This window comes from Pelophylax lessonae, assembly GCF_965119305.1.
Source record: "Pelophylax lessonae genome assembly, chromosome: 12".
NCBI lineage: Eukaryota > Metazoa > Chordata > Amphibia > Anura > Ranidae > Pelophylax > Pelophylax lessonae.
The window spans coordinates 187,736,303-187,761,828 of record NC_138779.1 but is presented as its reverse complement, the minus strand read 5'-3'; the positions used below and the strand labels follow the sequence as shown (position 1 = coordinate 187,761,828).

The 25,526-nt window shown below is 45.0% G+C and overlaps 1 protein-coding gene across 1 annotated transcript in view; it reads right to left on the bottom strand.

The window, feature by feature from the left end:
• Positions 1 to 958: 958 nt before the first annotated feature.
• Positions 959 to 25,526, bottom strand: part of LOC309568697 (uncharacterized protein) — a 91,413-nt gene continuing 66,845 nt past the window's right edge. Inside the window, exons 3-4 of the mRNA XM_082274440.1 lie at positions 18,002 to 18,346; positions 959 to 1,041 (exon numbers count right to left, since the gene is read on the bottom strand). Coding sequence (XP_082130566.1) covers positions 965 to 1,041; positions 18,002 to 18,346 — 422 coding nt within the window. The 3' untranslated portion in view covers positions 959 to 964. The remainder of the gene's footprint in view (positions 1,042 to 18,001; positions 18,347 to 25,526) is intronic.

The window sequence follows — 25,526 nt, the reverse complement described above, 5'->3', positions numbered from 1 at the left end:
ATAGGAGCTGGTCCAGGAAGTGGGGCTTCGTATGACCGCGGCCCCTGGGTAAGCAGGAGATCCCTGATTTGCTTTTAATCCGGCAGCGCCCTCCCTTCTGTCCCCTCTGAGGCAGCCTCTGCCTACAGTTAGTTGGAAGCCACTGTGGCTGTGCCCCCAACTCGACTTCCTTCCTCCCCAGCAAAAAAAAAAATAATTGTCAGGGGGCAGTGGGCCGCATTGCCTGCGGTTCCGGGCCGCAGATTGGACATGCCTGCTGTAAGACAAAGGCATAATGAGCTAGTATGCATCGCATACTAGCTCATTATGAAATACTTACCTTAGAATGAAGCCCCCACAGTGCCACCCACTCAGCAGAGACAGCCAACATGTTCGGCCATCCTGCTTACTGGTTCGCTTCCTCGAGCCATCTGACTGGCCGGAGGCGCAACGACATCACTGGAGCCCATGTTCACGGCACAGGGCTCTAAAGGAACGGCACGGGTGATGTCATCGGCTGCATTAAAAGTAAATATCTCCTAAACGGTGCAAGTTTAGGAGATATTTACAGTACCTATAGGTAAACCTTATTAAAGGCTTACCTATAGGTACAAGTTATAAGAGAGGGTTTACAACCTCTTTAAAATTTTTGAGTGTCTGACTGGATCTAAGCCCCTCTCCCCTCATCTCCCATGATGAGAATATTTAAGTCTATTGGCTCAGTCAAGAATTTAAATTTGTTTAAAAATATCTGCCATGAAACCCTCTTATGAACTTCCCCTTGTTCTATCACCACTAATTAAGGCTCACAGATCAAAAGCAATAAAATTAAAGGGTTGGCCAAGACATGTCATTTAGGCATAAACAGGAGATTCTGCAGTATTTTTGTGTTGTTTTCCCCTTTTATTACGTTACTTAAAAAAAGGGGTGTATACTGCTTCTTACCTTCACCTTGATCGCCTTATCGTCATAAATAGATCTATCGTCATAGATAATTGAGAGCAGAAATCAGCAGCATCCCTAGTAGGGGTGCGAGTGGAGACAGAGCAATAGGGATGACACCTGGAAAAAAAAAAATAGTGACATTCTAAGGGATGCACATTAGATTAGATTTCCAATTTTAGCACTATTAGTCTTATCCAATAAAGAGTATTAGGATCAAAGGACTGATTTGCAATGCAGAAAAGTTGAAGCTGTTATAGCTGCAAAGAGTGGGCCAGTCAGGACCAGTGTACAAAGCAAGGTCCATAAGGACATGGATGTGCGAGTTTGGGGTGGTGGAACTTGACTGGCCTGCACAGAGTCCTGAGATCAACCAGATAGAAACCCTTTGGGATAAATTAGAGCGGAGGCTGCGAGCCAGGCCTTCTTGTCCACATCAGTGCCTGACCTCACAAATGCGCTTCTGGAAGAATGGTCAAATATTCCCATAGACACCTCCTAAATCTTGTGGACAGCCTTCCCAGAAGAGTTGAAGCTGTTATAGCTGCAAAGGGTTGGAAAACTCTATATTGAACCCTACAGACTAAGACTGGGATGCCATTAAAGTTCATGTGTGTGTAAAGGCGGGAGAGGGAGAGGGAGAGAGAATACTCTATATTGTCAAAAGTATTGGGACGCCTGCCTTTACACGCACGTAAACTTTAATGGCATCCCAGTCTTAGTCCATCGGGTTCAATATTGAGTTGACCCACCCTTTGCAGCTATAACAGCTTCAGCTCTTCTAGGAAGGCTGTCCACAAGGTTTAGGAGTGTGTCTATAGGAATGTTTGACCATTCTTCCAGAAGCACATTGGTGAGGTCAGGCACGGATGTTGCACTGGTCTAAATTATTTGGTGGATTATGGTGCGGATTTGTTTTTCAGGGGTTGGGCTTATTCCTTTTGTTCCAGTGAAGGGAACCCCTAAGGCATCAGCATACCAAGATATTTTGGACAATTTCATGTTTCCAACTTTGTGGAAACAGTTTGGGGATGGCCCCTTCCTGTTCCAACATGACTGCGCACCAGTGCACAAAGCACGGTCCATAAAGACATGGATGAGCGAGTTTTGGGTGGAGGAACTTGACTGGCCTGCACCTCAACCTGATAGAACACCTTTGAGATCAATTAGAGTGGAGACTGCGAGCCAGGCCTTCTCGTCCAATATCAGTGCCTGACCTCACAAATTCTCAAAGAATGGTCAAACATTCCCACAGACAAACTCCCAAACCCTGTGAACAGCCTTCCCAAAAAGAGTTGTGAATGTTGGAGTGTGCATCAATTCTAAGGCCATGATCAACTCTATACTGATAACCTGTTAAGGGTTTTAAAGCATCGTCAGTGGAGAGTTTTGGGTACCATAGTTTTTCGTGATAGTACAGGCAATTTTAAGATTTGACATGTTTTGTATCTATTTACTCTACACAACCTCTTCTTCTTTTACATTTTACCAAAAAATGTGTGTTATATTCCATTTGTTTGCACAAAGTTTCATTTTAGTGTATTTTTTCCTGAAAATATGATCCGAGTTAAATAAACAAATATTGTGAGACCTAAAAAATTGTAACAACCATCTTTCAATTCTACAAGGCCTCTGCTTTGAGAAAATATAAAATGTTCTGGAATTTTAAGTAATTTTATAGCCAAAAACGCAGATTTTAACATGTGTGCATAAAAACCAAAAAAAAAAAAAAAATGCGCCAGAACTATCTAAACAAAACTGTATAGAGTGGGAAAAGATGCCAAACATACTAAAGAACAGACTAAAGTTGGCCATACACCAGTTGAATTTTGTTTGAAAGTTTTTTTTTCAAAATGTTCTTGCAATTTTCTAAAGGTTATTGAGGTTGAGGTTGAGGTTATTGAGGTTGAGGGTATTGCGGTTGAGAGTATTGAGGTTGAGGGTATTGAGGTTGAGGGTATTGAGGTTGAGAGTATTGAGGTTGAGAGTATTGAGGTTGAGGGTATTGAGGTTGATGATCGTTTAAGACAGTAGTGCTGAAAAAATCTGAAGGAGCAGGATGGAGAATTTTTCTTGAAGGCATTAAATTCTAGCTGTGAATGTGGTTTTCATTCAGGAAATATTAAAATGCTCATGTTATAGGCACAAAAGAAACCTGTTTAGTACATCTAGGGTTCTATTCAAGTAGCAAGTTTGGATGACATTTTAAGGATATGTTCACCTTTTTTCGGGCAGAATTTCACTTTTCATAATATATAGGAGCACTTTCCAATGCCATTTCTGGCCCAGCCATCCCAATGTGCTTTTCTCTCCCTTACCTTATCCACAGAAGGTTTAAAATCGTATCAGTTTATTTGAATTTTTAAAAGCATTTTCAGATTTCTCGATCTAACTTCCTGAAGATCATCTCTTAGCATTCACTTCCTGTAAGCCACCTCCAAGAAGCCTTCACTTCCTTGTTGCATTACAGAAGAGGGTGTGATAGAGATGTGTGATGGAAATGCTCTCCACTCTGGACCACATCTCCCTCATTACAATGCTACCTTCCACCCACTTCCTATACAATCTGTGTGAAGGATGCCCTTCTATGTCTATGTTCGCATGTTTCCTCTCCCTGCTTAAAAGACTATTTTGTGTATTCATTCATATGTCTTTGACAAATTCCCCTCTTTTGAGTTTGCCACGAATACCTGGAGAGGACTACTTTCCAGCCTCTTACCATGTGATTATGGTCCCATGTTGAAACACTTGTTTTTCCCCTGCTGTTGAATCTGTACGTATGTGATCTGAGCGCCATTCAGTAATAATGTGCGCTCAGATCTAAGCTATATGGGGATATGTTCAATGTACCTGTTTTATACAATAGCTGCATAGTCATATAGTTTCATGTATTTTGCTGTCTTTTGCTACCATGTGGCTAATGGAGTCTTGCCTCTGTCCTTGGGAGATAAGTGGATCACTTCTCAATTGTCTCCAGGAGAAAAGACTGTGTAGAACCAGTTTTGGCCAGACAAGCCATGTGTCCAGCCAGGCCAAAGAGACTTTTACTAACTTTTGAACCCCTGGTCTGATTCATGCCATTTTTTAATATGTTGTTTCCCTGAATGGATTGATTGTGAATATGTATTTGTATAAAGATTGGATGTATATTTTTAAAGTTACAGCATGTGGGTAAACTGCATTTTTCCTGCCTGTGATAATTATGTTAACCATTGTGTACCATAATTACATCACAGACAGAGGGGAGGATTTTATGTGGATTGTAACCTTTGTGTTATTGGTTAATGTGTATTTGTTGTGGGTGTCTCCCTTGCATGGGAGCAGGGCATAAAATAAATTGTAGTTTGGAATGCCTGTTGTTGCTTCCAGTAAAGCCTTGTTCCAGCATTCAACTTTGGCTCATGTGTGGAATTATTCAGCGATACCAGCGATTTCTTATTTGGCAAATTGGGGATTCTTCAACTATTGGGGATTAAGGAATTACAAGGCGGTGAGATACAGTGATACCGTCACAATCTGATTGTACAATCTCCTTTAAATCTCCCATCAGCTATGTAGTACCAGGGCCTGTCTGATTTGATACAAACTAAATGGATTGTTCAGGTGTGTCCTCCTATTCCATAGTTCCAGTAAATCTAAAATACATTTGACAGAGTTTGTACATTCAGATTGTATAGTTTATGGCCATCTTTATACAAGTACATAGGAGGGAGTGGATGGAGACACTCAGTTGTCAGGCCCCATTTACATCTCCACATAGCGAAAACTCACCTAACTAGTTGATGGGTGAAGGTCAGGGCCGTCTATAATATTGATTGGACCCTGGGCAAAAATTTTCTTGGGCCCCCCCCCCCCCCACCTCCGTTCTTGGGACATACATAAAAATAGCAGGTAGACTCAAAATCAGTTTACTGCAGCAGATCATGCAGTGATTACATTTCGTTGCCAGAGGTTACAGTCTATCCTTACTGCTCACAGACTGGTTGCTAGAGGTTACAATACATTACTTCTGCTTGCCAATTGGTTGCTAAAGGTTACTGCTGCTGCTCACTGATTGGTTGCTAGAGATTACAGCGGATCACTACTGTCAACTGATTATTAAATGCTACAGCTAATTGCACAATATTACCACTGACTGAGCAGTGGAGCAATCCCAAATAATTGCGCAAGTAAAGCGGCACATTAATACACCTACTACAGGAGAGGGTCAGAGATTGTAAACGTACTACAGGAGAGCCTCAGAGACTGCAGACATACTACAGAAGATGGTCAGGGACTGCAGATATGGTACAAGCGACGGTCAGAGACCGCGGACATGGTACAGGAGGGGGGTCAGAGGCTGCGGACATGGTACAGGAGGGGGGTCAGAGGCTGCGGACATGGTACAGGAGGGGGGTCAGAGGCTGCGGACATGGTACAGGAGAGGGTCAGAGACTGCGGACATGGTACAGGAGAGGGGTAAGAGGCTGCGGACATGGTACAGGAGATGTCAGAGGCTGCGGACACCTGCTGCACCTACCACACACCTCTGCACCTCCCAGCATCCTCCGTACCCCCATACACCTCCTAGAATCCTCTTTATCCCCCAGTATGCCTCCACATGCCCAGCAAGCCTTTGAGAATGGACCCCCATCAATAGCAGACAGGATTGGATTGAATGGCAGGGGGTGTCAAGCAGACACATGTCTGCTAAGATCCGCTGCTCCACAGAGAGCAACAGATAGATGGATCGGGTCCATTTGAAAAAAAAACAGGCAGACCTAATCAGTCTGTCAATGTGAAAGGGGCCAACCACATCTCTGCTCTGTACCCACTTGACGTGGACCTCCAACCCCCAGTGCACCCCCAACTTTCATCCCATAGCCACTCACCTGAACATCTCCCCCTGCATCTCAGTTCACTTCAGCTGCAGTTCACTATGCAGTGGAGGGGGCGATCAGCAGCTATGTGGTGCCCAAAAGCTACAGGATCTCTCTTTGTCTAGCAGTTCACTTCCCGAGTCTATACAGTGGAGAGGGGTAGGAGCCTCTGACCTGGGCAGGTATTGGCTTCAGTGTACAAGGAGAGCGACTTGTATTCTGAAGCCAATACCTGCCATGGTCAGAGGCCCCTATAGTTGCCAACACTTAAAAAATATTTTTTAGGGAAATCCTGGTTTCCTGCATGTCCAGAAAGCCATTGTAGGCGGGGCATGTACTTTAATTAGGGACAGGGCATTCATTTATTTTCGGTGTGGTTCTACAAGAAGCGTTCCATTAACATATTTATTTGTTGGGGGAAGCTTTCCTTGTATCTAAAGTTTACTGTTTAAATTTTGTGACATGTACATCACTTGGGTCCCAGGACACCCCATGAGAGATTTGGAGTACATTTTCTGAGTGCCCAGGGCTAGCGATTATACTGCATGTATTATTATTGTCACTAGGACATTAGGATGCTATTTGAGATATTATCATAACATGCATGAAGATGTGAAAAATTGCACATATATACTGTGACTGTACTTTTATATTACTTTCATGGTAATGTGAACATACAGATATTTATTTGGATTTATTATTGTAGCTTATAATAAACTATAATAATAAATCCAAATAAATATCCACGTTTACATTAACAATAAATAAAAAAAGCAGTCCAATATATGGTGACTTTAGCAATTGTTTACATCTTCATGCATATTAGGAACATCTCCATTTGTAGTCCTAGTCACAATAATAATCAATGAAATCTGTAATGTTGATTACTGACTACAAAACCTTACAGTGGCTGGTGGTGGAGACACTGAGGTTCCCTGGATTTTGGTTAAGGGTGGAGGTGTGCACACCTCCACCCTTAACTGAAATCCAGGGAATCTCAGGGTCTCCATATGGTCACATTTTGCTGCTTAGAGAAGCGTCACCTGCTGCACATTTTCAACCTGGAATCCTCCACCATGCGCTGCAGTCTCTCACAGGGTCTCTCCATGCAGCTTGAGCCTCGTACCTGCACTAGAACATGGACTGGGCACCATCAACTTCGAGGCTGGCCACACCCCCTCCCAGAGTCCAACCTAATCAAAATGAATGCCTCAGCCGGCTCCACCTCGGGGATGTTCTGCAGAAGTAAGAGCAAGTGTTCTGATCTTCTGCTCCAAAGATCGAGACAGCTGGCAACCACAGAGGCCCCTCCCCTCTCCACTGTACATACAAAGGAAAGTTAACTGCTAGCCGGAGGGAGATCCCACAGCTCATGGGCACCGCAGAGCTGCCGATTGCCCCCTTCTGCCCCTACTGCATAGTAAACTAACGGCCGAATCTACAGGGGGAGATGCCGGGTCTTAGGGCCCCCCCACATTGGCGGAACACCAGGGCCCAGTCGCAAGTGCGACTGCTGCGATCCTGGTAGTTCCGACACTGGCGCTTCTAATCTAGACAGTCACAGGATACAGCAAGGGAGCGGGACTGGGAGCTCCACTGATGCTCTGACCCCCGCCCCCCTCTAAACTGGCAGGGGAATACAAAGGTCTGGGGGCGGGGCTCCCTCTCCGATTACTGCTCTCCCTACAGCCGCTCTGATCGAACAAACAGGATGCATGGGGCGGGGATCAGAGCATCAGTGGAGCTCCCAGTCCCGCCCCCTCTCTGCTGGCTTGCTCGGAGTCTGGAATGCAGCCTCCGTGCGCTCTGCATCATCCATGTGCGGGTTCAAGCGGCAGCTGCTTTGGGCCCCTCAATAAAGAATGGGCCCTGGGCAGTTCCCCCGGTTTGCCCTATGGTAAAGACGGCCCTGGTGAAGGTGTGCTAATGAGGTCAGCTGGAAAGTTCCTTCCTGTGTCTTACTGGTTTCTCTATCTCTGTTTGTATACCAGGGAGTTTCTGAAGTTTTCTAAGAAATCTAGCAAGGGCTAAGGTAAGGCCTTGTTCTCAAAATCAAAGAATACTTGTATTTTTCTGCAACTGAGGTACATTAATGGTATATTGGGATAGGGGAGCTGGATTTTAAAAGAAGAAGAAAGGTGAACTTAGCCTTTAAGGCCTTTCAAGCAAAAAAGAATGAGTTGATGGCAAGATCGAAGGCTCTGATGAACATAGGGATGTATTTATTAAAAATGTGCATAGTAATTCAACAGTAAAAGTGTATGTACATTCATTTTGTGTAAATGGAGGAAAAAAATGTTACTTTGCTATTTTCTTTGTTTAAAGTTTGCCATTATTTGAAAATATCACTTTAGGCTACTGGCTAGCTAAAGCAAAAATTCACTAGTGAGCTCTGTTTATTTACTATGATATATACACTGCTCAAAAAAAGTAACACTTTGAAAACACATCAGATCTCAAAGGGAAAAAAATATCACGCTGGATATCTATACTGATATGGACTGGGTAATGTGTCAGGAACGAAGGGATGCCACATCATTTGATGGAAATGAAAATAATCACCCTACGAGGGCTGAATTCAAAGACATCCCAAAAATCAAAGTGAAAAAATGATGCAGCAGGCTAGTCCATTTTGCTGAAATTGTAGCAACTCAAAATGGTACTCTGTAGTTTGTAAGTATGTCCCCATGTGCTTGTATGCATGCCTGACAACATCAGGGCATGCTCCTAATGAGATGACGGATGGTGTCCTGGGGTATTGTCATCCCTGATCTGGACCAGGGCATCCCTGAGCTCCTGAACAGACTGAGGTGCAACCTGGCAGCGTTGGATGGATCGAAACATAATGTCCCAGAGGTGGTCTATTGGATTTAGGTCAAGCGAGCGTGGGGGGCATTCAATTATATCAATTCCTTCATCCTCCAGGAACTGGCTTCATACTCTCACCACATGACGCAGGGAATTGTCGTGCACCAGGAGGAACCCAGGACCCACTCCACCAGCGTAGGGTTTGACAATGGGTCCAAGGATTTCATCCTGATTTCTAATGGCAGTCAGGGTGCCATTGTCTAGCCTGTAGAGGTCTGTGCGTCCCTCCATTTTGGATATGACTCCCCAGACTATCACTGACCCACCACCAAACCGGTCATGCTGAACGATGTTACAGGCAGCATAGCATTCTCCACGGCTTCTCCAGACCCTTGCAAGTCTGTCACATGTGCTCAGGGTGAACCTACTCTCATCTGTGAAATGCACAGGGCGCCAGTGGCGGACCTGCCAATTCCGGGTTTCAATGGCAAATGTCAATGGAGCTCCACGGTGCCAGACAGTGAGCACAGGGCCCACTAGAGGACATCGGGCCCTCAAGCCACCCTCAGGAAGTCTGTTTCTGTTCGTTTGGTCAGAGACATTCACACCAGTGGCCTGCTGGAGGCAATTTTGTAGGGCTCTGGCAGTGCTCATCCTGTACCTCCGTGCACAAAAGAAACAGATACCGGTCCTGCTGATGGGTTAGGGACCTTCTATGGCCCTATCCAGCTCTCCTAGAGTAACCGTCTGTCTCCTGGAATCTCCTGCATGTTCTTTAGATTGTGCTGGGAGACACAGCAAACCTAACACGTATAGATGTGCCATCCCGGCGGAGTTGGGCTGCCTGTGCACCCTCTAAAGGGTCCAGGTATTGCCTCATGAAGTGACAGTGACCCTATCCAAATGCAAAACTAGTGAAAAAAGGTCAGAAAAAATGAGTAGGGAAAAAAAATTCAGAGGCCTCCACCTGTAAAACCATTTTTGTTTTTTAAATAAACAGAGTTTACTTGGTGAATCTCAGATTTGGCCATCTGGTGGCCTAATGCGGTATTTCTCATTTTAAATTCTACCAGCTCAGTAAATAGCTTTTTTCTTACGTCCTCTGACAGACGCAGCCTTTCCAAGTTTCATCACAATTGGGTAATGGCGCCCTCTGCAGGAGCACGCTAGGTAGTGAAACTTCATTAAAAAATCTAAGTTGGCTAAGTTTTTTCTGGCCTTGTTGACACGTTGCCGTTTTGTTGGTTGCGTCTCTTCCCACCCCTCACATCTGCACTGCTTTGGGACATCCCAATTGTGATGAAACTTGGAAAGGCTGCATCTGTCAGAGGACATAAGACAAAATAGAATTTTTGTCCTCTGACAGATGCAGCCCCCGCCCCTCTATTTGGGGTGGGTTGTCTTCCTGTACTACTTGCTATGAAACTAATTTTACGGTAAGTTCTTACAAAAATTCTATTTTTTTGCCCCATTAGCACAGAACAATGTACTACGTTTTCAACTGGTCAATTGCTATGCACATTTTTTTTTATAAATAGATCCCTTGGTGAAAGGCTGTGAGTGATATGTGTAGGCAATAAATGACAGTTGATGGGATACTGTATGGGTTGCTTACTTGTTCTCCAAGGGCCAATGCCCTAAATCCCAGTGCTGAGTATTGAATGCCTAAAAGCAATCAAGAAACCATTTAACTGCTTGCCGACCGCCGCACAACTATTTACTGCGGCAGTCAGCCCCTTACAGGCAAACCGACGTAGGGCTATGTCGCTCGCCTACGAGCCTCTAGGGGGCAAGCGCGCACTGCCGGGGGCGCGCTCCCGCCTCCGCTCATTCACTAACATCCCCGCGTGAGTGACCGGCGGCTCCAATGTCCGCCGGTCACTCGCGATTTCCCGCTGGAGAGGGAGAAAGGCAGGTGGCTAATGTAAACAAAGCCGCCTGTCATTCTCCCTTGTGTAACAGCAGAGATCATATGATCCTGCTATGTAGGATCGTATGTCTCTGTGGTTACATCACAAGCCACGCCCCCCCACAGTTAGAATCACGCCCCTAGGGATACATTTAGCCCACTGATCACCAATAAAGTTAACCCCTTCCCTGCCAGTGTAATTTTTACAGTAACAGTGCATATTTTTAGCACTGATTACTGTAGTAATGTCACTGGTACCCCCAAAAGTGTCAAAAATGTCAGTCAAGGGTCTGATCTGTCCGCCGCAATGTCGCAGTCTCGCAAAAAAAATTGCAGATCGCCGCCATTACTAGTAAAAAAAAAAAACAATAAAAATGACATAAATCTTTCCCATAGTTATTAGACGCAATAACTTTTGCGCAAACCAATCAAAATATGCTTATTGTGATTTTTTTTTACCAAACATATGTAGCAGAAAACAAATTGGCCTAAAATGTTAAAAAATTTTGATTTTACATTTTTTTTGGGAGTTTCATATAAAAAAAATGTGAAAAATATTGTTATTTTTTCAAAATTGTCGCTCTTTTTTTGATTATAGCGCAAAAGTAAAAGTCGCACAGGTGATCAAATACCACCAAAAGAAAGCTCTGTTTGTGGGAAAAAAGGACGTCAATTTCATTTGGGTACAGCATTGTACGACCGTGCAATTTTCTGTTAAAATCATGCAGTGCAGGATCGCAAAATAGGCCCTGGTCTTTGAGCAGGAAAATCCTCCGGGGCTTAAGTGGTTAAAGTGGAGTTCCACCCTATTTTTATACTTACCTCCATCTTCTCGCTCCGGGTCACCTGAAAAAGAAATGGATAATCGCATATTTTTTTTTTTTTTACTTACCTCGTAGCGAAGAAAATATACTTACCTTACTTCCTTCTTCCTCCTTCCTCGGCCGCGGCCCGTCGTCACTTCCTGGCTCTGCAATGATTCCTGGGAGCTGAACGTCATAGCTCCCAGGAATCATTGCGCCTGCACCGGCCCCGACGTCAGTTCCGGGTCGCGCGCGTCATCCCCTTCTAAACAGCTTCTGGGCATGCCCAGAAGCTGTGGAGGGGTGACGCGCGCGACCCGGAAGTGACGTCGGGGCCGGCGCAGAGCATCGTGGGACCACAGAAGGCGGAAGAAGACGCCGAAGAGGACGCGCTGGCTTCAAGCTGCCCACATCTGAGATGGCAGCGCTGGACAAGACGTTTGCAAGGTAAGTATTTCGTCTTGCAGGTAAGTGCAACCCGGGACAGATCAGAGGCTAGCCATTGTGGAATGCACTAGCCCTGACTGTCCCGGGGGTATTAAAAAAAAAAAAAAAAAATCCAGGGTGGAACTCCGCTTTAAAGTGGTTGTAAATCCTTACATATACCCTTTGAAGTGAATAGCCTCAGGTGCAGTGGCGGAGCCAGAGAGTTAGCTGGGGTGTCAATTGACACCCCAGAAAAAGTCCCTGCCACCCCTGTTGCCACCCCGATCCTGGCTGGCAGCGGAGGAATCACAGGCAGTGGTGGGATGGGATCAGCTGGTTCGCAGAACCGGCTGATCCCTCTAAGCTGGCGGCCAGGGTCAGGGAGCAGCAAAGCAGTGCGTCCCGAAGCCGAGCCCGCCCAGTCTGTGACAATAGCGAATGAAAATTCGCTATTGTCACATGGATCCTCCTCCGGCCAATCAGGGAGCGGGTCCTCCCGCTTCCTGATTGGCCGAATGGCAAACGCCGTGCCATTGGTCGAGGAGGCGCCGGCGGGAGGACTGAGAAGATGCAGGGAGCCGCGGACCGATGAGAAGCTGCTGTGATGACCGTCCGTCCGTGAGGTAAGTAAGCCTGTCTCACGGGGGGGGGGTGGGACGCTGGCACTCAGCAATGATTGCGGGCAAATGCTGTGGCACTCTGCAATAATCATTGGGGGCATTGCTGTCTCTCTGCAATAATCATTGGGGGCATTGCTGTCACACTCTGCAATAATCATTGGGGGCATTGCTGTCTCACTGCAATAATAATTGGGGGCAAGGCTGTCTCACTGCAATAATCATTGGGGGCATTGCTGTCTCACTGCAATAATAATTGGGGGCAAGGCTGTCACACTCTGCAATATCCATTGGGGGCAAGGCTGTCTCACTGCAATAATCATTGGGGGCATTGCTGTCTCACTGCAATAATAATTGGGGGCAAGGCTGTCTCACTCTGCAATAATCATTGGGGGCAAGGCTGTCGCACTCTGCAATAATCATTGGGGGCAAGGCTGTCTCACTGCAATAATCATTGGGGGCATTGCTGTCTCACTGTAATAATCATTGGGGGCATTGCTGTCTCACTGCAATAATAATTGGGGGCATTGCTGTCTCACTGCAATAATCATTGGGGGCATTGCTGTCTCACTGCAATAATAATTGGGGGCAAGGCTGTCTCACTCTGCAATAATCATTGGGGGCATTGCTGTCTCACTGCAATAATCATTGGGGGCATTGCTGTCTCACTGCAATAATCATTGGGGGCAAGGCTGTCGCACTCTGCAATAATCATTGGGGGCAAGGCTGTCGCACTCTGCAATAATCATTGGGGGCATTGCTGTCTCACTGCAATAATCATTGGGGGCATTGCTGTCTCACTGCAACAATCATTGGGGGCATTGCTGTCTCACTGCAATAATCATTGGGGGCATTGCTGTCTCACTGCAATAATCATTGGGGGCATTGCTGTCTCACTGCAATAATAATTGGGGGCAAGGCTGTCTCACTCTGCAATAATCATTGGGGGCATTGCTGTCTCACTGCAATAATCATTGGGGGCATTGCTGTCTCACTGCAATAATCATTGGGGGCAAGGCTGTCGCACTCTGCAATAATCATTGGGGGCATTGCTGTCTCACTGCAATAATCATTGGGGGCATTGCTGTCTCACTGCAATAATCATTGGGGGCAAGGCTGTCTCACTGCAATAATCATTGGGGGCATTGCTGTCTCACTGCAATAATCATTGGGGGCAAGGCTGTCTCACTCTGCAATAATCATTGGGGGCAAGGCTGTCTCACTCTGCAATAATCATTGGGGGCAAGGCTGTCTCACTCTGCAATAATCCTTGGGGGCATTGCTGTCTCACTGTAATAATCATTGGGGGCAAGGCTGTCTCACTTTGCAATAATCATTGGGGGCAAGGCTGTCTCACTGTAATAATCATTGGGGGCATTGCTGTCTCACTGCAATAATTATTGGGGGCATTGCTGTCTCACTGTAATAATCATTGGGGGCAAGGCTGTCTCACTCTGCAATAATCATTGGGGGCAAGGCTGTCTCACTGTAATAATCATTGGGGGCATTGCTGTCTCACTGCAATAATCATTGGGGGCATTGCTGTCTCACTGTAATAATCATTGGGGGCAAGGCTGTCTCACTCTGCAATAATCATTGGGGGCATTGCTGTCTCACTGCAATAATCATTGGGGGCATTGCTGTCTCACTGCAATAATCATTGGGGGCAAGGCTGTCTCACTCTGCAATAATCATTGGGGGCATTGCTGTCTCACTGCAATAATCATTGGGGGCATTGCTGTCTCACTGCAATAATCATTGGGGGCAAGGCTGTCTCACTCTGCAATAATCATTGGGGGCAAGGCTGTCTCACTGTAATAATCATTGGGGGCATTGCTGTCTCACTGCAATAATCATTGGGGGCATTGCTGTCTCACTGCAATAATCATTGGGGGCAAGGCTGTCTCACTCTGCAATAATCATTGGGGGCATTGCTGTCTGACTGCAATAATCATTGGGGGCATTGCTGTCTCACTGCAATAATCATTGGGGGCAAGGCTGTCTCACTCTGCAATAATCATTGGGGGCATTGCTGTCTCACTGTAATAATCATTGGGGGCAAGGCTGTCTCACTCTGCAATAATCATTGGGGGCAAGGCTGTCTCACTGTAATAATCATTGGGGGCATTGCTGTCTCACTGCAATAATCATTGGGGGCATTGCTGTCTCACTGCAATAATCATTGGGGGCAAGGCTGTCTCACTCTGCAATAATCATTGGGGGCAAGGCTGTCTCACTGTAATAATCATTGGGGGCATTGCTGTCTCACTGTAATAATCATTGGGGGCATTGCTGTCTCACTGCAATAATCATTGGGGGCATTGCTGTCTCACTGTAATAATCATTGGGGGCAAGGCTGTCTCACTCTGCAATAATCATTGGGGGCAAGGCTGTCTCACTGTAATAATCATTGGGGGCATTGCTGTCTCACTGTAATAATCATTGGGGGCATTGCTGTCTCACTGCAATAATCATTGGGGGCATTGCTGTCTCACTGCAATAATCATTGGGGGCAAGGCTGTCTCACTCTGCAATAATCATTGGGGGCATTGCTGTCTCACTGCAATAATCATTGGGGGCATTGCTGTCTCACTGTAATAATCATTGGGGGCATTGCTGTCTCACTGCAATAATCATTGGGGGCATTGCTGTCTCACTGCAATAATCATTGGGGGCAAGGCTGTCTCACTCTGCAATAATCATTGGGGGCATTGCTGTCTCACTGTAATAATCATTGGGGGCAAGGCTGTCTCACTCTGCAATAATCATTGGGGGCAAGGCTGTCTCACTGTAATAATCATTGGGGGCATTGCTGTCTCACTGCAATAATCATTGGGGGCATTGCTGTCTCACTGCAATAATCATTGGGGGCAAGGCTGTCTCACTCTGCAATAATCATTGGGGGCATTGCTGTCTCACTCTGCAATAATCATTGGGTGCAAGGCTGTGGCACTCTGCAATAATCATTGGGGGCAAACCTGTATCCTGTCTGTATCCTCTGATCACCACCACCTGTATCCTGTCTTTACTAGTAATGGCAGCGATCATTAGAGGGACTGCGACATTGCGGTGGACGAATCTGACACTAAATTACACTTTGTATATTGACCCCCCAAAATAATACCTAGCCACCCCTTTGCCACCCCTGTTTTAAAAGTCTAGCTCCGCCACTGCTCAGGTGATACACAGAGATTAAACAAATCCTCCTACGTAAGTTTTACCTGTTTATCTCCAGTCTTTTCTTCTCTACATATGTTCAAAGTCCAAAATGTATAAAATTTGTCTGAGATGTCAGAAAAAAGGGGTGCAGAGAGCTGAAATTACACTCTGCAGAGCTCAGTAAGGAGAGCTCTGAGAGCTGATTGCAGGGAAGGGGCACACCCCCTTCACACAGCATACAGGAACAGAGCTAAGGCTGTCAGTCATCTGGAGATCCCTCCACTGTCACCTTTTCTCTTGGTGTCAGGAAAACTTGTCAGAAGGGATTCATGCTGATATCAGATGAACAAAGCATCAGACAAAAATGACACTTAGTGCTCTGGATAGAGACAAGTACACACTATGTAGAAGCATAGCCGTCTTTAACGCAGGGCAAAAAGGGGCACCTGCCCAGGGCCCAGTCATTGTTTGGGGGCCCCTTGAGACTCCAAAATGTTCGGCCACCTCTGATGCTGGTCCCACGCTGGCTGCTCGCTAAATACAGAAGCGCTGCTTCTGTATTTACAAGCGACAGCAGCAGTCGCACTTGCGACCGTGCCCTGGTGTCTCGCCACTGTGGGGGGCGCCGCCCACTGACTTTTCTGGTTACACTCCAGACAGAACAAGGACACTTGCTGCAGAGCGCAGCGGACCCGCCCACACAGTCTCCGCCGGGTCCGTGCAGCTGCAGGCTGATGAAGGGGCATTCTCTCTGAGAGCAGAATCTGCTGACCCAGTACAGTGATGGGGGAGGAGCTGCAATTGTGATTGGTTGTTCAGCTGAATGAGGATGGATGTCACAGGAGACACGTGGCGCGGAGGGAGCCGAGAGAGACAGCAATACAGGGGGACCCGTGTGCACACTGACAACAAGTAAGTGTCACTGTATCCAGTCCCCACCACCGCTGCTGATTTAATCCCTCCCTAGCACTGACACTCCTCCCATCTATCCCTAGCACTGACACTCCTCCCCCCCAGCCCTGACACTCATCCCATCCATCCCTAGCATTGACACTCCTCCCCCCCTCCAGCCCTGACACTCATCCCATCCATCCCTAGCATTGACACTCCTCCCCCCCTCCAGCCCTGACACTTATCCCATCCATCCCTAGCATTGACACTCCTCCCCCCCTCCAGCCCTGACACTCATCCCATCCATCTCTAGCATTGACACTCCTCCCCCCTCCAGCCCTGACACTTATCCCATCCATCCCTAGCATAGACACTCCTTCCCCCCCTCCAGCCCTGACACTTATCCCATCCATCCCTAGCATTGACACTCCTCCCCCCCTCCAGCCCTGACACTCATCCCATCCATCCCTAGCATTGACACTCCTCCCCCCCTCCAGCCCTGACACTCATCCCATCCATCTCTAGCATTGACACTCCTCCCCCCTCCAGCCCTGACACTTATCCCATCCATCCCTAGCATAGACACTCCTTCCCCCCCTCCAGCCCTGACACTTATCCCATCCATCCCTAGCATAGACACTCCTTCCCCCCCTCCAGCCCTGACACTTATCCCATCCATCCCTAGCACTGACACTACCCCCCCCCCCCCAGCCCTGACACTCATTCCATCCATCCCTAGCACTGACACTCCTCCCACCCCCTCTCTCCAGCGCTGACACTCATCCCATCCATTCCCAGCCCTGACACTCCTCCCACCCCCTCTCCCCAGCCCTGACACTCATCTCATGACACCCCCCCCCCCGTAGCACTGACATTCATCATCCCACCCCCCCCCCCCCCGTAGCACTGACACTCATACCTCCACCCCCCCCCCCCCAGCACTGCTGCCGCTCATCCCCCTTCTCCACCAGCACTGCCACAATTGCATGCTCCAGGGTTCCCATGCAGCCACCTGTACACCTGAATAGGAGGGGCGACATATAAAGGAACCAATCCCGTTCATTTTCCTCCTGCAGCCTTTCAGCTGCTGCAGGAAGAAAATAAAGGGGTTCTATTCCTCTATATGCCACCCCTCCTATCCACCACCTGCTGCCCCAAGCTCTTGTGTACTCCTTGGCCCCCCATCCACCACAGTGCTGCCGGGTTTCCCCCTCCTGCCAGCTGCTGCGGGGGAAGCTTTGTGGATGGAGAGCAGGGAAGGGGCAAGTGAATGTGTAATTTACCGGCCCCTCTCTTAATGAAGAGTCAGTGATTCATAGTGATCACTGACCAAGTTCATTTATATCTGAAGCAGTAAAAACTCATTTTGAGTCTAGCGGGGGGCCCCAGGAAAATTTTTGCCCAGGGTCCAATCAATAATAAAGATGGCCCTGTATAGAAGGATATGCTTTGTTCATATTTCATGTCTGAGGTTTACAACCACTTTAAAGTATTCCACAGACCACTGGATTTTGAAAACTACGGCTCTTGGGAGGAAATAAAACTCTTATACTAATTCTGTATCAATGATTATCCTGACAAGAGATTTTTATTACATGTGTGACTCACCGTTCACTGTAAGGTGTACAGAGGACTGTTGTAGGGAATCTGTGGTTTGGATCTGTACTGTATATTCTCCTTCCAAGTCTTTTCTGACTATGCCGATTAATAGCGAGCCGTCAGTTTGTCCATGAGAGCCCTCAATGTATTTTGGCCCTTTAAACTCTTCTTTAGGGAAATAATTCAGGATTTGGTCAGCAGCATCTGTGCTTTTGCCTCTATACCAAGTAGCAAATCGAATATTTCCAGAAATGTCAGAGACTTTGAGGGTGACCGACACTCCCTCCTTAGGGTCTTTTGGAATCACTTCAACTTTAATTCCAGAGGCCGAATACATGCAGACCGAAAGGGTAACTAAAATAGACAAAACACTTAGTGAGCATTCAAAGGGTAACTCCATTTTCATGGGGAAAAAAAATTAAATAAAGAAAAAGCAATATAGCGTATACAATTGTGACACAAGTCATATTGTAATTGAATGTTATTAAAAATGACCTTTCCTTTCAATCTGCAGCTGTTGTAATTTTCTGAAAATGCAATACAATATGGCCGCCTAGAGCTGTTCTGTACACAGAATGTATACTGACCACACCCCAGAAACATCATTTCCTGCTTGTGTGATTGGCTCACCAATTTTCCCAGAAGTCTGCCTAAGATACAAGTCAGATTTCTGGCATCCCCTGCAACAAAAATGTCATTTTTGGTGAGATACTCCCAATAGGAACACGTCTAAAGGGATGCAGACCCAGCAGCTTTCCTCATTAGGGCCCTGCAGCTACCACAGCTGATAGATAATTATGAAACCACTCCCATTTGACCCACTAGGCACAGAGGAACAAACAGGGATTTCTTCAGAATAATAAAAGGTAGGAATCTGCAACAAAGTTTGTTATAATCCTTGCAATATACATAGATCACCCGGGGGGGAATGTTTTTTTTCTCAGTTACGCTTTTAAAGTTTCTCTAGCAAACACATAGGTGTCTATTTATATCTAAAAAAAGATCATTGTGTGAATGTCTCAAGCATTTGTACAGCCATCATAAATAGTCCACATAATTGCCTTATATGATTATTTCCCATGATCACCATCTTCATTTAGTGGTCATAATGCAGTATTTCACCTGAATAAGGTGTTTCCTGAAAAATACACCATTATGGCCACTAGAGGGAGCTGATGATCATAGAAAATAAACATATTACGCAAATTAGGTATTATGCAAGACATCTTTGAATTTTTTTTTTTTTATAAATAGATCCCATAATGATAACTCCTACTAATTTACAATGTGTCCAGATACATGAATAGAAATATGCCACGGGGAAATGTAAGCTGTTATTCTTAAAGCTTTATCTGACTTTTAACTTAAAGGACAACAAAAGGCAACATTTTTTTTTTTAGTTTTGGATGGAGTGGAGATGGATTAGAACTCCTGTCAGGTTTTTATTGCTGTTTGTGTCCTCATTAGGGAAATACACCCTCTCTATTTGTCTTGATAATTATAAATGAAACTGAAACTAAAAGAAAATCCCACATTTTGGGTTGTCCCTGGAAAAGTAATAGAGGGAAAAACCTCCCAATGGGGATACTAGTTCTGGTCACCTGGGGGGCCCAGGGGATTCCCTTATTTTGCAGGGATTTCCTCTTACTTCCTGTTTTCGGTCAGGAAGTGAAGGTAAATCTCCCCAATAGGACAAAGAGGGCAAAAAAAAAAGACAGGGGTTATGACCCTTTCTTACTTTATCTAAAATGAAAAAAAAAAAGTTTTGCCTTTAGTTCCACTTTAAAGAGAACTTGTCAGTTGAACCCCGAAAAACCAGATAATACAGATAAATGAACACATTTATAAAATACAAACATGTTCGCAGTTTTACCTGTAAAAAGATTTGTATTCTTGTTCATCCAGGTCTCAGATTTACACAGCCCTGTCCCACAGTAACGCCATCCTGGTGAACTGACTTTTTAATGAATGATTTTACCATCATGTAACATTCGGCACAGCCGCTCTTATACAGAGAAGAGGGCAGGACCATCAGCCAATCAGGGTGTTATTGCTTGCTGTCAGTCTAACATTTTGGACAAGCTTTTATGAAAAGCAAAGGGATCACCTAATCATACTTCTGTTCCTTCTTTGTCCAGTTATAGGCTGCAGAGGGTTCTAGTCCATGCCCTATGACTTATAAAGCCAGGTGCTGGCTACCTTTGCCTGTGTCATCATGGGACATTCTGTAACACCAGCTGCAGTGAGCCTGTTTCCATCCAGTGTTCAGACTGGACCCTGTGTCATCATCTCCTGTATACAGAGAAAGCAGAGATAGCAGCTGAGAGCAAGGGATCAAGGGATATGTGGTCCAGGATTGCATTGGAGCCAGACAGAGGGCACTGGAGAGGCTGTGCTGTAGGTGACTTTGGGCTCCCCCCCAGCTGGAGCACTCTCCTTGCACTTGCTCTATGTGCTGGGATGATGCAGACAGCGGCGCAGGGACAGACCAGAGCGGCTGCAGGCTCTTTCCCTTCCCCCTCCCTCTCCTCCCTGCTATACAGAGTGCCGCTTGTGTGGACAGGTGTCCGCTCTGCTCCCCTCCCCACTGGCTACAGCAGGGGGCCAATCAGGAGACAGAGAGGAGAGGATCATGGGACACATAGTCCTGAGGACAAGCAGCCACACTGTGAATCACAGGGGGTAGACTTCAGCCCCCAGCATGCCCAGGGTTGACAGGGGGAGGAGGGATTGGAGAGCCCAGGAAAAGGGAGAGGATGGTATGTGAGGGACAGAGAAGGAGGGTGACCCGAGAAGAGACGGAGAGAAGACAAGAGAGAGAGTGACAGGAGACAGAGGGCTCCGACAACCAGTCAGTATCTGGTGTGATCACCATTTTCCTCACGCAGTGCAACAAATCTACTTCGCATAGATTTGATCAGGTTGTTGATTGTGGCCTGTCGAATGTTGGTCCACTCCTCTTCAATGGCTGTGCGAAGTTGCTGGATACTAGCAGAACCTGGAAGACGCTGTCATATACGTCGATCCAGAGCATCCCAAACATGCTCAATGGGACGCAAGCGACATATAACCCCAATGCACACAGTCGAACACCTTTTCTGCATCTATAGAGCATTAGAGAAGGCGCTCAAGCTTTTTCAGCTGTGTGAACAATATTTATCACCTGCCTGGTTTCATCAGATGTCTGCCTACCTGGGACAAACCCCATCTCGTTGTTTTTGATTAGATATCACTGATTTTAGTCAATGTGCCAAAATTTTAGCATATAATTTGATATCTGCATTTAGCAGAGAGTTGGGTCGTAAATTGGCAGGGGAATCAGGGCTGCTTGATGCGTAGCTGTATTGAACATGATTGACAGACAGGGAGTTAAGATGGGGCTAAAATTATGATAATATTCATTAGTAAACCTGTTGAGGCCAGAGGATTTCCCACTGGGTGTAGATTGAATAGCACATTGTATTTCGGATGTCAACAGAGGACGGTTAAGGTCAATGAGTTGGGATGGAGTCAGGGAGGGCAGGTTTAGTTTATCTAGAAAAGAGGATATCGCAGCAGTTGAGGGTTGTGGTGTAGTCTGGTCGTCTTTTAAGTTATAGAGTGATCCATGACAGTCCGCAAACGCATCTGCAATATTTTGGGGATCTAACAATTTATGTTTGGTAGAGTGATGAAGAATATATGGGATTTTAGCCTTGAGTATGTGAGGTTTGAGCTTGGAAGCAAGGAATTTCCCTGCTTTATTATGAGACACGTAAAACTATATTTTAAGTCTACGGAGCATTAGGTTGTGGTCATCTTGTAACATGGAATGAAGTCCATGTGAAGTTTGGCTATTTTGGATGCTGTGGGTATGTCTGTGTTGGTCTTGTTTTGTTTATCCAGGTCATGCAGTTTGCTCAACACCCGTTGCAGGTTGAGAGGCTTAAGTCATTTGGCACGGGGGCCTAACTGTATTAGAACACAACATATGTATGCTTTATGCGCATTCCAAAGAGAAAACATTTTAATGTATGGTGTGTCGTTGGTAGCAAAGAAGTCTTTGAGTTGTTAATTAAGCACGTCTTTAGCTTTTGGGTCGGTGATTACGTTGTTATTGCAGCTCCATAATAGGGTGAGGTGACAGCTATCCTGCTCTGAGATTGTAATAGAGACAGCCACATGGTCTGACCATGTGATGTCGACAATGTCAGATCTGGACACCTGCTGCAGTAACCGCTTATCCACCAGAAAAATATATATTCTTGAGAAAGAGTTAAACCTAGGTGAGTGATGTGTTGTCACGTTCTGTTGCATGTAAGCAACACCAAACATCATATCTTCACAATGCATAAGGTTAGATAGGGAGAAGGAACGAGTCCTCTTCTTAGAGGTAGAATCCAGATGTGGATCGACAACTAGATTTATATCTCCACCTATGATTAAGTTACCACATTTATGCTTGGAAATATATTTGAACAGTTTACGGAAGAAGGTAACGTGATTAATGTTTGGGGCATATAGACCCCACTATCGTGTAGTTTTTCTTGTTGATGGTACAAACCAGAATAACATATTGATCATTTACGTTGATAATAGAGGAATGGAGGGTGAATGTAACATAGTTTCTTCTAGCGACCTTTTTTTAGAGGAGAGCTCTGCTGAGAAGATGACTGGGAAGTCCTTGTGTGTAAGGAATATACTAGAGTATATGCCCCGCGCCTGGTGTATTAAGATAAATATGTGAATAAATAAATCAATAGTGTAGGTAAATAGATAAATGAAATAAATAAATAAATACAATAATGTGCGTTTTCAGCAGCTGCTATAGAGATTATGTGAACAGGATGTAGGAAAGTAGTCTATAATAGGCTACCTATAGCGTTTGCTAAAATTGATCTAAATAAAGGTATTCAATAAAATGTTAATAATAAATCTATAAATAAATAAATAAATATGCGGGTACTCCTCTAACCATATATAGTGATATACACAAAATAATTCATACATAAAAGTCCATAATAGGTGACTGTAGTGAAAGTTTCATAAAAAAGTTCAACAAGGTTCCAAAATTTTTAAATCCAGAGTAAATGGTGAGTCTCTTGTGCAAATAATGCTTCGCTCTGTGATTGGTGATCGGTGCAGCTTCTTATTCTATTTCCGAAGACGTCACCGGATGTGACGAAACGCGTAAGTTTGGAACGCACATCGTACGTGACGTGTGACGCAGGCGGAGCGCAAGCCGGAAGTTCTCCCGCTCGCCACCCTGCATTCAGTTTGCGCTGACACACACGATCACTAGTGGCCTAAAGTGGCCCCTTTTTTAATTGGAAAATGTTTTTATTTGGTTTCATTTGGCTATATACTTTGTATCACTGCCAGTATGTTTTTTACCCATGATTGGGGAATAAAATTTATATCTTAAAAATACTACACTATCCGGAGCTTTCTTGTCTTCCTTCTTATTTGGCGCCCGCCATCCTATCTACCCAAAGAAAGCCACGAGGAGACCCTTATCATAGCCGGGAAGGCTACCTATGCCTGGTTGGTCTTGATGACATAAGGCATACATGACCCACATCTTTTGGTAAGTGACCAACTCTTACCATTTATCACGGTGGAAATAGAATAAGAAGCTGCACCAATAATCACAGAGCGAACTGAGAAATCATCACGCTGAGCACTTGCACCTATTGTTTGTGAATAAGCATTATTTGCACAAGAGACTCACCATTTACTCTGGATTTTAACATTTTGTTGAACTTTTTTATGAAACTTTCACTACAGTCACCTATTATGGACTTTTATGTATGAATTATTTTGTGTATATCACTATATATAATTAGAGGAGTACCCACATATTTATTTATATATTTATTATTAACATTTTATTGAATACCTTTATTTAGGTCAATTTTAGCAAGCGCTATAGGTAGCCTATTATACACTACTTTCCTACATCCTGGGAAGTCCTTGTGTTGACATTGTGGGGCAGCTGATTTCTGGAAATTAGTTTCTTGTACTATTACTACCTCAGCCTTTTGATTTTACAGCTTCCTTCCATAATTTAAAAATGATTGGTTGGTTGGGTGATTCAGACCCCTCACATTGATGGACAACAGTTTAAAAGTCATAGAGATAGAACTGGAATGAGGGGCGGGTGAAGATTTTCCATATCATGTATAGTTCAAAATATCGAGGAGCGGAAAGATGAATGTGAGAGTGTCTCTTTGAGGGCCAAGAAGTGGATATGGGTGAAGTAAACGTTGTAATCCAATAACATAAGGTACCTTGAGGGTATTCAATGTACTGATATGTTATAGAGTAAGAACCAGGACATAACTGCCAAAGGCAACTCGTTGAACGAAGAAAGGTAAAAAGGGTTCAATAAAGAACTTGGTACAGCTGAACTGCAGAACAGGCAGGGAGAAACTTGCTCGCTAGCTAGTAGAGGGAGATCATACGTCTCTGGGAGGCAAAGGCCATAGGCATGATATGAATCATGTAGGGGTGCCCAGCAACTATTTATTTTTGTTGTGGCCTTTGTTGGTAGCTTTGTTCCACTCCCAGGAAGGTCTATGGGCCAGTCGAGGTGAAAATGGATTCAGGGGGTCACCTGTTTCGTTTTTTTTTCTTAGTTTCTTTTTAGAAAAAATACTGCACCCCACCTAGTTTTTATTGTATACAGTAATTAGGCTTTATAAATGCAATACTATCTCCATTGAAAGACAAATTAAAAAGAAAGGTTAGCTTCTGCTTATAACAATAATGGCTGTTTGTAGTTTGGTTTTGCCAAATTTTATTTATAATGCTCTACAATACAAAGGATGCTTTAATAACATTTTTGGCCACTAGGCGGAGAAAAGGTCTATGTAGCTGGCTGCGCATGTTGAAATCCTGCAATTGTTTCAGTTGGACAAGTTACAAAGAAATCTCCAATAAAATTCTACGCCTGCCTGAAATTCTCAGATTCAGACTAATCATTTGTTCCACTTAGGTTGGATGGAAACTAAAATTCAGCCTAGACCTGTAAGGCATTACAGACCATAGCAAACATTGTGCTGCTAAATGAAGCAATTCGTGATTTTAGCATTGTCACATTTACATAATATAAATACATTTAAAGTGACATCTTGGTTTACTTTTGCCCCAGATTACTTATGGGCCCAGAGGTAGCAACTGAATGACTGTAACGCTCATGCGTTTTTGTTAGTGGATGGATTTACAGCTGCAGAATTATTACACTCAGTAGCCTTGTAGAGAATCTGTTGAACAAACATATCCAACTCTCAGGACTTCATCACCGTGTACAGCCTGTTATATACCATATATATATTAATAGATGTTAATGGAGGGATAGAATATATGAGGATATATAGATGAGAGACAGGCTATTGTATGGTGAGCACTAGAAGTAGTATTAGGAGAGTTGCAGGTGATGGTAAAGCAGATAGGTTCTGATGTCAAGTATAGTGCAGATGGTAAGAGGACACAGATGGAGTATACTTAGACAGAGTAACCTAGTGCAAGGATAGTTGAAGGTAGTCCCAAGAGC